Source organism: Mesitornis unicolor, unplaced genomic scaffold (assembly GCF_000695765.1).
Source record: "Mesitornis unicolor isolate BGI_N332 unplaced genomic scaffold, ASM69576v1 scaffold1881, whole genome shotgun sequence".
NCBI classification, from domain to species: Eukaryota; Metazoa; Chordata; class Aves; order Mesitornithiformes; family Mesitornithidae; genus Mesitornis; species Mesitornis unicolor.
In genome coordinates this window covers 40,882-54,148 of record NW_010164245.1, presented here as the reverse complement: position 1 = coordinate 54,148, position 13,267 = coordinate 40,882, and the positions used below count along the sequence as shown (strand labels likewise).

Sequence of the window (13,267 nt, the reverse complement as noted above, 5' to 3'; positions counted from 1 at the left end):
TTTCCCCATCATTAACTCCCTGCACAATTTATGTTCTAAATTCCCCCAATCAGAGTTTATTCTTACCCCTTTTTGCAGGTAGCTGGCACAGCTCTGTGGTGACTGGCAGCTCTCAAGTCTGGACATTCAGAGCTTAATCACAGCTGGGGGAGGGTGATGCTGGCACCACTGGTTAAAATGTAGGAATTTGAATATCATAGAAATATCACACCAGAAAATAATCACACCACTTCTAAAAAAAATTAAACCCTTTTTATTTGTATATTTATTTTTATATATAAAAGAAATACAAAAAAAAGAACACAAACAAAATGCTGATTATGGCAATTCAGTTTTGTCAGCTCCCTCTGCCTGGCTTGCTGCTTCAGATCCACTGGGAGTGAGTAAAGTCCTTCGGTTATAATGTCCTTTTATGATTCCAGAGTTATTGTTCTCATTAAGGATTTGCTTTTGTTTTTGCCTGTTAAGAGACTGTACAAGTCCTAATACAACAGCTGCTAATGAATATTGTCCAGTCAGCTTTCTTGGTTGTAAGATTAAAGGATTTGGTTGAACTCTTCCTAGAAGAAAATATGTTTTGATTTTTCCTTCCTGTTCACTGATACCTTTGACATAAATCTCTCCTCGGTAGTCGAAGGCAAATCCCCGGTCCTTCAGGATCAAATACGTTTCTTCAGGCACTTGTATTCTGTCACTAACACCTGTGCTGTCCATTCGACTTGCTAAATTAACCGTTTTGCCCCAGATATCGTATTGGGGTTTCTTAGCACCGATAACTCCCGCTACAACAGAGCCATGGCTAATCCCTATTTAAAACAAAAAAAATAAAATAAAGAAGAGATGGCCAGTTAGACAGGAATGGCTGAAAGCCATATTTGCACTTAAGAACCAAATGAAGCCTGGTTCAGATACAACTGTCTCTATGCTTAAGACAGAGGTGTACATACAAAGTAAGAAAGGAAAAAAAAAAGCTAGAAAATCTAGAAAACATGAAAAATTATTTCCATAGAGTTATTGTACAGGGTGTCTGTCTCAGTGGAACCAAAGTATGGATCTATCATCTGTATTCTGCACACTACTGTCAAAGTTCCTGCAAACTGATTCTCATGTAGTAGGAAAGATGTCTGTGGAAACATCTTTCTGGGTCTACACTTGTTAAAGGCAAATTTGTTAGTGTTATACATTCAAGAAATTACATTCTTAAGTTCCATGGAATGAAAATTTTGAAGTATTCTATGAAGTTATTGAAAGACTGTATCTTGTAAGATTGTTGAATAAATTCAACACATGCAACAATATAGAAGAGACTGGTTTTTTTATATACTTCAGTGATTTAAGAATGTATTTAGTGATAGTGAAAAGCACATCTTTGGGAAAAGGATTTTAGGTTTTTAGATTATTTTTAAGAAAATTGTTTTATATTGGTGATAGAAATAATTTCCAAATACTGTTGCATTCATGCTCTATGAAATCTTTGCAGGTGATCCACAGTTACTAAGAGTGAATGTAAGTTCCCTGAGAAATCTTGGGAACTGAGAGTCTTTTATTCAAAACTGTTTGGAAGTGCAGATCTCAGATAGTGGTGCTGAGACCCTTCAAGCTCTGACTGATGAACATACTTTAGCTTTTTTATGGCAGAGTTGCCTGTAAAGGACATGTTTCTTCCAGGTGGTTTTTGGTTTTGGCCAGTGATCCAGTAAACACCAGAAGCAATCAGATTTACTCCTGCTACGTGCCATATATTCAGACCATCTTTTCATGTCTCATCCTACTAGCCATCAGGGTAGGTTGCCCATCACAAATATTCAGAGCTGCTGCTACTGGTCAGAACAGAAATGGAATTCAATTTTTGTGCAAAACCAAAGTACTACACACAGAATCTAGGATAAACTACTAAACACCTTTACTGAAGAAGAATCTAAGGGAGATTAGAGACTGTGCAAACCAGTATCAAGCTTGGGGTTAGATCTGGGCCGCTCTGTTCCCTTTCTGTGTTATATCTATGGGCTCTTCACTAGACTTGCTAAAGACAGTAGCTTAATTATAGTACACATTCACAAATCACTAAAACTAAGAACTCCTGCAGTCCCCAAATAAGTGTCTATAATCTGCAAAATGAATATTTCTTGTTTCTTACTTTACCTGGGATGAAGTAAATCTGAAAACAGAGGATACAGCATTTGGAATCTCTGAATCTGTGCATGTTCTTGCAATGCTCCTGGGGTGCACTTGCAGAGATGTATCCTTACAGGCAAAACCCCGTTTTAATTCTCATGTTTAAACTATGCTTACCAATACGGAGTTCAAAGTTGTTAAATGAATGCTTGTTGATCTCCTGTATGCTTTCATTCAGAGCTATGGAGAAGTCAGCCAGAGCACACAAATGCCCCCATTTGTCTTCACATTGCTGAGGAGTAAGTTATAGATCAATGTGTTAGAAATGTTTTGCATTTGCCCAGCTCCCACCCATTCCTACCAAGTGCCAAGTATCTGAATTTGGAATTTGTAATAACAGTCTCAACATACCAGATCCAAGAGAGGTAGGGTATTACTAATGGTAATGCTTCCCACTTACATTACAACTCTTGTATACCTGGATATAGAGAAACTCAGTGTGAAGTACCAAAGAAAGTAATTACCTGTCAGTAATCTGACAGGCAATCATCAGAATTAATGAAGCATGTGAAATCTTCCTAAGGCTGAGAAAGAAAGGATAGAGAAGATTGAGATAGCTCGGGCGCAAGGGACACAAACTTGATGGAATGAACCGTGTAAGCAAGAAGCTGAGTGAAAGAAGTGAATGATGCAATTCTCCTTTGCTGAAACTGTCACCCAGGAAAAGCATCAGTTCCAGTGCTCTCAGGGGTGGAATAGTGACAGGAGCAAGGCAACCAAGTGGGAGAGAAAAAGCTATTCTGTAGCTGATTAATCACCTCTGCTTAGAGCAATCAAGTCACTTCTTCACTTCCATTTCTGCTCCTACAGGGCAGTTGATGTACAGATGAGACGAGGAGTGCATTTTGGTCTTTCCAGAACACCAACAGAGCAGATGGTGGGGCAGGGACTCTTAAGGGAAGATAAGGAGCTCCTCAATTGTTTCTCTGAGTAGCAGCGGAGTAAGGAACAGCCATGGTTTTGGCCTGATTATGGTATTATGTCATCTCATCTACATTAAAGCTAGGTAATTCTTTCATCAAACAAATTTCTAGTCCATAGGAACAAAGCATTGCTAGCCTTGCCCTGGGCCATGCAGTCTAGTCCTTTGCAGTTTTCATCACCTTCAGTGCTTAATACTGAACATAAGCATCTCGCTGGCATCACTCTGTTCTGTTCACACCACGCTTGGTCCTTGTCCTCAGCCTCAGCATGTTCACAGCATGCCAACTTCCCTCAACAGCCCTCTCTTCTGAGATGCTGACAAGGTGATAGACATGTATGTATGAAGATAAGTATTTAAAACATACATAAAAATTCCATTAGACTGTTATAGTTCAAGAAAAAGGATGAGTTAATCAGTCTTGGAAATGCAGTAAAGATTTTCTCCCTTTGAATTTTTGCTCACATCAAGAGTCAAAAGAAGTGGATAGGAGCTGTGTAGCTATAGACAGCTATGTCCCTCACATTCAGTCCTTCTTTGCTCACCTCTGCACAGAAGCATTCTGAGTTGGAACAAGCAAAAATCTCCTGCATGTCTAGTTGCCTGGATTTCTAGCTGTCAACATCACTTGTTACACTGTAGGTGGGAGATGCTCAGCTAGTTACACTCCACATGTTTTGTAATGTATTCTAAACAAACAATGGAAATTTTCTAGTTTATAAAGCTCATGTTAATCTGGCTTCTGCTTTTCCGGCAGTTACAGCCAATGTGGGAAGATCTGATTTCCACTCTGTGGTTGATCTGGGGCAGCATACCCTTTTCGACAGTGCTCTTCCTTGGGGAGAGGCACTGGTTGCCAAGCAAGACAGATTTCAGCAGCAGAAAACTTCTTGCTGGATGTATTTTAGAGCCTCGTCTTATTCCTTTGGAGACCTCATTTCCAGACATATTCTTGGGTGTAATTATAGATGGATTTGTCTCATCTGACTTATCTGAGGTTTATGGCTGTGGCTGTGCATGTGGCATTTTTCCCTTGGTTTGTTTTGCACCTCTGCAAGTGAGGGTAGTGTGCAGGCTTCTGGCTTTGCGATGTTCTTCAGTTGTACTGATGGGTCTGCTTTCTTTTTGATGTATAGTTCATCACGCTGTCTGCAGATATACAGCCACATCATCACAAAATTTATAAATGCAACCTTACACTTGTATAGGTATGCTAACAGTTAATGGATCCTCTCTCTTCATAGGCTATTGGAGGCTGTGAGCCAGACTCCAGTCTGAGCTACAGTCATAACTTTAAAGTATGCCCAAAGATATAGATAGACCTGCTCTAGATTGAAAGATTTTTTTTTCTCTCCTATAAACCTAAATTTGAGGAAAGAATCCATATGGTTCTTGTTCCAAGTACAAGATGGCATTTCAATTCATCTAGAAGTGCAACTGTTTTCTGCCAGAAGCCCCAAATGTCTATTTTATTTTAGCAAACACAGCTCTGTGAACATCATAGCGATAACACTAATATTCTCTAATGTGAATGGTCAGACACACCAAAAGCTTTCCCTCTTAAGGAAAAGGACTCTCTTACCTGTTTTTCAGGTGATAAACCTGACACGGCCATGTATGTGCTGCCAATCGTTTTAATTTTTTCAATATCTTGAAATCTCTCTTCACCTAGTAACTAATACATATGTGAAAAAAAAAAACCACTGTTACTTCTGTAATTTTTACTGCAAAACGGTTCTGCAGGTGTCAAAATGAATAATTTTACTTATGGTATCTTCCAGTTGGTCATGGCGCGCAGTTCATTCTGAGTTCTGGGTCACACTGAGCTGGGACACTTTGCAACATCATCTACTCACAGAGTGCATTTAAACTAAATTCTGCTGTGCTCTGTAAAGCTGTTTGCTAAATCACACAATGGATAAAATAAAATATGCATATTCCATCCAAACTTAAATGCAGATGGGTCCTGCATTTCCTGAGGTATAATCACTGAAAATTAATGAAGACAAACTCTCTGTGCATGTATGTGTGAATAGAAGAAGACTTGATTACTTCAAAGTGTTATTAAATCTCTTTTGGAGAAATTCAGTTTACAAATTAAGTGCTGCTACAGAAACGATTCAGATGATGAGGCCAGTGTTAAAGGGAATTCAGTCCACTTAAAATAACTATTTTAACCATCTTACACAGTCCAAAGAACTTCTATAAGAGATAAAGTCCTCCTGTATTCCACACTTCCCTCTACTTACTGTTGGACCTAACACTGATATGTGCATTGGGTCATTCTGTCTGCACTTTTGTTATGTATTTTCCCCTTCTACAAAAAATAAAGGGAACCAATGGGAAGTGGCAAACATCTGTGTCTATTTGGGACAGATATAGGTGCTAAGTAGGCATAGATAACTCATTAGATCGAGAATCTGCAAGAAGAAGAATAAATTCAGTCTAGTGACTAAAGCACTGAGTAGAATAGGAGTGTCAGTTCGGCCCCTATTTCAAGTCAGTATTCACAGTTTAATGTAGGACTTTCCATGAAATAAAAACTAGACCCATACATTCTTTGAGAGACCTATGCAGAGTTCAGGCTGTGAATGCCCTCAATGACAACAGAGTGTTATGTTGAATATGGGTTTGTATCACCTCATCACAAGTTTAAAATTGTGTATTGCTGATGTTAATACCAAAATACCCCAGGAAACTTCATAATAAGCAGTGTGGTGTCTAATAAATTTAGCCATCAATATGGTTAAGCACTCCAGGAAGAAAAAAAGTTCCCAGAAAAAAGGAATTTAAAGCTTTCAGTTCTAAAGGCTCAACTTAGTTGTTATTTAAATGAAAAAAAATCTTGCTGTAGTCAGGCAAAAATTTAATAAAGAATTTCCCCTTTTTTATATACTATCATGCATTCTTTTTCAATCTTGTGGGTTTGAGTTTCCTGTCAATTAAAAACTAAAGGGATTATTTCATTCAAAGGGAGAAACATACCAAAGGCATAACATGAAATATCCCCTGCCATTGAACTAACCACAGCATACGTCAGCAGAAGTGCTGTGGTCTTGGAAGCTTTGCTGCTCGTGTACAGATATCATACCATCTGTCTCTAATGGGAGGCTGCACGGCATTGTGCGCTGGGAATACAAAGCCATATGGTTAATGGCTCTCTTCCAAATCAGAGAAGTCCAAAAACTTGACCTGCTTCTCATTTTTCTTCGAACTGTGAGAAAAGCCCATTATCTACAATTCCCTCCTACAACGGCAGCTCCTCCAACTGCTCTCTTAAAGAAAAAGATCATTTCTTGTAGTTCTGTTTTTGTGAGCAGTCTGAGAGCACCAGGTGTGTGGGCAAGGGAAGAAAATGGTCTTGGTTAAAAACAGCCTATGTTTTCATTTCCAGATGGCTGCTGGAAGCGACAGCAAACAGCACAGTATTTTAAAATGTATGATAAATATCCAAAATTACTCTTTTTAAGAAAGAAAGAACCTATTGGCTGTGAGGCAATTTAAAAGAATTAATCTCAGGTTATATTTTTTCTTCTCATTCATTATTGTTTCCTAATCTTCATTCTTTTTTCTCCTTTATCCTGTCTGTTAGATAGCTTCTTTCCTTCTTCACATAATGGTTTATATACCAATTACTTTCTTTACAGTGTGACAGGATGATGGATTTTAATACTGGAGAAAGATACTCCAGCTCAGTCCTAAATCAGCTCCTGTTTGTTATGGCATTTAAAATAGGCTTGCTAATTTACTAAGACAGCCCAGGGAACATTTTCAAACACCAAAATGTGATTGGTATCTGAAAAGAACTAATGGTTTGAAGCCGCAATGCATGTGCAGCCAAGGCTATATGAGGCCAGACCCTGGGATATACACATGCAATGAAACATATACAAAGTAGTACAAAACGAATGTTTTAGGACATGACACACAACTGCAAAGTAATCAGCAAAGACTGAAAGCAGGATCCTGCATTCTGCTGAAACCTTCATGTGTGGCAACATAATATGTTAAAATCTCTTGTCATGAACACCCTGTAAAACACTGCAGGATAAAGAAAACAGGGGAAAGAAATAACCCGTGAACTAGAAAGCTCTTATTAAAACACAAATCCCAACTGTAACATCACTAGGATACATAAATGATAGATTAAAAAGGGTAGAAAGAATGTTGCATTAAAAAAAATCCTTTGAGACTCATAAACTTCAGGAGAAATGTTCCAATATTATTTTTTCTGGTGCAATATCTCTAAGGACGGAAGTTTAGCCCTATTATGTGTCTTAAGACTACAGTCATATAAAAGTAGGTAATTATAAAAATAGATTTGCAATGTTCATGGGGTTTTTGGTGCATAAACTGTTCCTGTCAGCATGCTGGCCCTGAAACATGGTACCTGAAATGACTTCTGGTTCCTTTTCCATGGGTAGGATCACTTACTTCTGTTGTTCTGTCTGGCATATCATCTTTCAGATCGCTTAGGCAGAATAAACTAATGGCACAACTGTGCTGGAAGTAGGTTAGCAGTCAGCAGGGGATCAAATAAATTCATTTACTACCCATACCAAAAACATATCTGTTGTTCAACTAAACATGCCTGAGACAAAATACAGTCCCTAATTAGGTCCTGTATTAATTACAGAACAGGTGTTAGGGGCCTGAATGTAATATTGAGTTAGGGCTTTTGATGAAAACCTCATCTTCAACAATCGCCACAGCAGCAATGGAATTTTGTTGTGAATATTATATGAACATGCATGACAAAGTATCTTAAATTAATTCATAGCAATAGGCTTTGCGTTAAGTTTGAACCATAATAATTTTTATCAGATCTGGAAAGAAAAGCAAAACAATTAATCAAGAAGCATGCTGAGAGCTGTGCAAGATGTCAGAGAAAAGAAGCAGGTATTTATGCCTATAGCATAGGAAAGCAGTGCAGCAGCTTAGCACATTACAGAGCCTTTCTCATATGAAAATTGTGGTTTTTTTGTTTGTTTGTTTGTTTTTCTCTATTAAAATGCACAGGGATGCATCCCCTGTGAATTTTTCTATTTCCATTAGTAATTTTAGTATCTGACCATTGGTATGAATATGAATAAACTCAATTTCTTAACCCTGGTCCACTTTTTATGAGCTACCACTCTATGAACATTCCCCATGTAGATGCCAAAGATGAGCTGCAGTTAAGACTCAGATCTGGGTTCATCTTTAGGTTCTAGCTTCTAGTGTGAGAAAAGGTAACTTCGTTTTTAAAAAAAAAGCAGGAAAGTCAATTATCTCTTTGTGCTTTTGTTTTCCACTTTTCAAATGAAGATAACATAAATTCCACCAGAGGAGCAAATTAAAAACAAATTAATCAAAACTTGTGAAAGGCCTTAGGCACTTTCTGCTCAGGATGGAATAAAAGAAAAAAAGAATCATTTTTGTTTTCTTAATATCTTTTTCTCAGTTGTATGCCTTCCACTTTCATCTTTTCCTCTGAATACCTTCCTCTGAATACCTTGAAGATACTAGCTCTTCAAAGCAGAAAACCCAAAAACCCTAGGCTAGATCCTCAAAGAGCGGTAAATATTTAAAGTCAGACAGATGTAACACTAAATAACTAAATTTTAAAAAGACATTGATTCTCGAGTCTTCTTTAGCTGCACTCTAAATTCTGGATAGGTCTGAACTCTGACAATGCTTTTGTTTTCTGGAAAAAAGGTTTTCTGTGTGCTTAATCTATGGGCAGAATCCTAGTCCAGGTGTAAAGACTAAATATATCTTCTAGTCTTCTCTCAAAAGCTCTATCTTTTGCGCTTTGGTAAAGTTTTTTGAGTTGAGAGCAAAAGTGGTAAAAGATGTTATCTTTTTTCAAACTGCAACCTACTTGGAGTTTTTCCCTTCTCTGTTTTAGGCAATTGCTCCATGGTTACTTAGCTCATGTGGGAAGTGAGATCCAGCTCCAGCTCCTTTTGAGGGAACAAATTCTGTTTTGTTGAACTGCATCTTAATTTTAAGCTGGCAAGACCTTCATCCAGTTGATATTCTTCCACAATACAGAAATGAATTAAAAAATTCCTTGGCATAAACAGAGATCAAACAGAATGTGTGTTTCTTGGGTAGGACTTTTTACTGTTTCTCAATGATTTCTTGCCAACCATGTACCCTCTCCCCTGCTGTCCAGTTTAGTACTAATCTTGCCTTGCTCAGCAGAATTCTGAAAAGGATGTTTTCTCCCCACTTTCTCAATAAGAGACTTCTCCGAATACAGAGTCACAGACCAATGGTACCACCACCAGTGTGTTGTAGTCCTTACCATATTACAGTTTTCCTCAACAGAAAATTTACTCTAAAAATTCTGTCCCAGCAAACCAAGACAGAAGTTTTAAAGGTTTTTTGAAAGGTCTTTGTTGGTCTATCCCTTGTCCCCTTTCTTATTTCTTCGTGGGCTCGTTGTATGATATGATACTTCCCTGGCTAAGCTTCCTTATTAACTAGTTGGAAGAGTATGCAAAACCAAGTATGCAACTTGCTCAGGACTTTCTCTTCACTTTCCAGATTTTCCTTGCTTCCAGCTGGTAATAGCTGCACTGGGGATCTGACTTTGTTTCTCCTGTTTATCCTATTCCCTCCTCATCTCCCTTTCTACAATTAACTGGACAGAATACCTAAATAAATATTTTTTCCTCTTTATGTAATTTCCAATTATTTGTTTTAAATTTCTCTTCACCTTTGACCTTTCATTCTCTACACAACATTTGCTTCTGAGCTGTGTGCTACACATTTGACTTGACACTGTTTTACCTTTAACATTCATTGAGTCCATTCAACCAATGTCTTCAAAACATCTTTATCTGTTTGGATTTAGACCACTGCTTTCCAGAACTGTTGCAAATATCGTCATCCTTCTTTCTTCTCCAGAACTAAGGCATTTTCTACTTCTAGATACACTGGAGCAAACTATGCTTTTATTTATTCATGTTTATACTTGAGTAACTATTGATTCCAGTCACTATCTCACTAGGTCATTCAGACCAAAGTTTGGCAAGACTAAGTGCAAAAAAGCAAAATAGACAACTGTAGTTGGAATAAAACCTCCAGATAATTATTGGAAGAAGAATAGTTACTAAATTTGGTAATTTAGGATGACATATTTGGTATTTGGGAATTCATCTTTTAAGCACTATCAGATTTTCTCTAGTAGCTGGTATTACCTCATCAAAGTCTGCAATTATTTCATTCAGCAAGCGCAGACATTCTACTCCTTGGTTATTCATCTCAGTCTGGGAATAGAAATCAGCAAATCCAGGAATAGAAGCAAACATCACACCAACAGCATCATAGGACTGAGAGTATAATTCCTAAAAGAACAATGAAGAAAAATGAGTTGAAGTGGTAATACCAGGAAGGGAACATAATTGGCTGAAATTAAAATAGGTTTCTTATTTTTTCCATGCCTTAATATCTGAGTTTAACAACAGCATATTAAGTGTTAGCCAAGTTCAATAGAAGGAGGCTGACAGCTCTCACATTCTTATCATGGATTATATGCAGGGTTTGCCCTTTCTTTGAAAGCCTGATCTTTCTGCTTCTAAGGTCTTGGGCTACAACAGCAGAAATGAAATATAATTTTTCATTTTTATTTATATGGGTAACCACTTGAGAAATGAAGGATTCATTTGCAAGTGTGAATACCAGAAAATCAAACACTGTTAGGCAAGTAAAAGGAACCCAATGTTTTTTATTTATTACTGTTTAAGTCTGTCTCATAAATGTTTGCATTTGACAATATATTTCTCAATTTGTTGATTAACAGGGATCAGATGGGACCATTTAAAGTGTCTAATATGACCTCCTTGTAAAGACTTCTCTCAGTTACCACATTTTCTGGTGGATAATTTATAGTCCACACTATTGCAGCTCTTTACAAGTTTGTTTATTCACAGGTTTTCAGAGAGCCCTTACTCTGTGGTAAGCAGTGGTTCTTCTACAGTGACTATGGAGCTATTTGGTTGCCTGGCTTTGGGAGAGTTTCCTACTATTACAATTTGAAAGGAGTGGGAGACAGAAGTGAGGGTGATAATGGACAGAAAGCAGCTTATAAGGGATCGGAAACAGGAGGCTGTTAAGATAAAGTATGCCCTGGGATAAGCTTCCACTTATGTTATTAATATAATTCACTCTGGTACTGAATGGCAGATTTATTTGTATACAGGTTCTTGCCATTATATATGTGAAAATGTAGTCAATTTTTATCTGAACCCAACTGAATTTTTAGGAACAAAGCTAATTTCAATTTAAAAAAATGCCAAAGACAGAGATCCCCCACCACTCCTGGTATGCTTTTCTATTGGCTAATATACCACAACCACATGAAATCTCTTTTGTTACTTTTTTTTTTTCCTAGCTTAATCTTCTGTTGTTTTTCCCAATGCCAGATACTTTCATTTCTGTCCTGTGACTTCTCTTACGACATTCTGACCTGGAGCAGCTGCTTCTCAATGTTCTTGTTAGTGTGCTTGAGGAAATTTTAGTGCTTTGGTGTCATGATAAAAGGATTTATTGCTGGATGCCATATACCTCCACAGGCTCCTCTTCTTCCTTAATCCTGCTTCTCCCTAGAAAATCATCCTGAACTCTTGCCTGTACTTTGCTATACTGCTAATGCTGTTGCTTATCTAGACTAACAATGCATCTTACAGTAAAAGTAGGAAAATTCTGCTAGTTTCCAGAGAAAATGCAGAGCTTTGTTTGAGAAAAAACCTGATTGATGCCCTTCCTGCCCTTAGAGTTTTGTTTTTTTTACTGAAGAACATCTGCAGGGTCATGGAAGCCGTACTCTAAGGACATTCTTATTCTCTTTCATAGGTATAGAAAAAAGTAATGCACAGGTTGGTTCACGGAAGCTTACAGAAGACTAGACATTATGTGCTAGGAGAAGCATATATACACTCAGGCATACTCTTTCTTCAGATCATAAAGACAGAAAACAACTGGCTGAGTCTTCAGCTGCTCTGTTTTTCTATTTTTGGTAAGAAGCATCAAGACAGAAATAATACATCCATGAGAAAATGCTTACAGTACACATTTGGGAATTCATTTTTTGAGAGCAGAGAAATTAACTTAATGGCCAGACATGAACTGCAGGATTGATTGTATTGAAATCTGGTAGATGTTACAGCCAGCCAGCTCATACATAAATCATCCCCAACTATACTCACTCTGGAAATTGCCTTACAAAAAACAGGGGTGGTGGAATTGAATTCAGTGGCAAATTATTGAAGCATCAGCAGTGATCCATGGGGCATCTGTTTGCTTCTGAAGATTATTATGCATGTGAGTGTATGTGAATGAATGTTTAAGAGAGAACACATATTCCCTGAAAATCCATAATGCAGATATGTCAGAATGCACTCATGTTTGGTACTGGGATCTGCTCCATTTGCAATGAAGCATTTTAACCTAGTTGCTTTCACATACACATTTTCTCCTGTGCAGAGCAGTGTTTTTATGGCAGTTTAATAGCCACAGAGTGTAAAATTCCTCAAGAGGTTGATTTCTAAAGTGCTTTTTCTTGTAGCTTCTCACTATGTTATCCTTCCCTAGGTGATGTTTGAGATCACAGCTTCAGAACACAATGATTCCTTATGGTGCAGTCTAATTCATCTGGTTACATCTATTTCCAAAATCTACAATCAGAAAAGAGTAGCCTTGATTCCTTTTTGCTGCACAATGAGTAGATAAGTCAGTGCTGGCAACCTGATTTTCACAACGCTTGTAACCTAATAATTATAAAAGATTATTCCAACATTATATGAGAAAATTCCAGTTTCATCATACAATAGCCTTTATTCACAGATTTGCATTTGCACAGATATGCCTTTGCCATATTTCAGATAAGGAGTAAGTGGCTGCTGCTTTCAGAAAGAAATTCTGGACTTTCCTTTATCCCTTCAGTGTACTACAACCACTCTTTAGAAAGTGAAGGAACCTCTGAAGATCATCTAATACAGTTCCCACTAAAAGCAGGGCCAAGTAGGTCAAGTGTCTCATGGCCTTGTTCAGTTGAGAGTTGAATACCTCCAAGACCAGAGGTTTCACAGCCTCTCAGCCTTGATGCAATGACCACTTTCCCAGGGATTTTTTTTCCCTTTTATCTAACTATGAGTCTTCTGTCTGCAACTTGTCCTTCCA

At 37.7% G+C, this 13,267-nt stretch overlaps 1 protein-coding gene across 1 annotated transcript in view; it reads right to left on the bottom strand.

Annotated features, from left to right (window-relative positions):
- Nucleotides 1-233: 233 nt before the first annotated feature.
- Nucleotides 234-13,267, bottom strand: part of ADCY8 (adenylate cyclase 8 (brain)) — a 48,498-nt gene continuing 35,464 nt past the window's right edge. The window contains exons 10-13 of the mRNA XM_010194220.1: nucleotides 10,288-10,434; nucleotides 4,680-4,772; nucleotides 2,293-2,407; nucleotides 234-806 (exon numbers count right to left, since the gene is read on the bottom strand). Of these exons, the coding sequence (XP_010192522.1) occupies nucleotides 319-806; nucleotides 2,293-2,407; nucleotides 4,680-4,772; nucleotides 10,288-10,434 (843 nt within the window). The 3' untranslated portion in view covers nucleotides 234-318. The remainder of the gene's footprint in view (nucleotides 807-2,292; nucleotides 2,408-4,679; nucleotides 4,773-10,287; nucleotides 10,435-13,267) is intronic.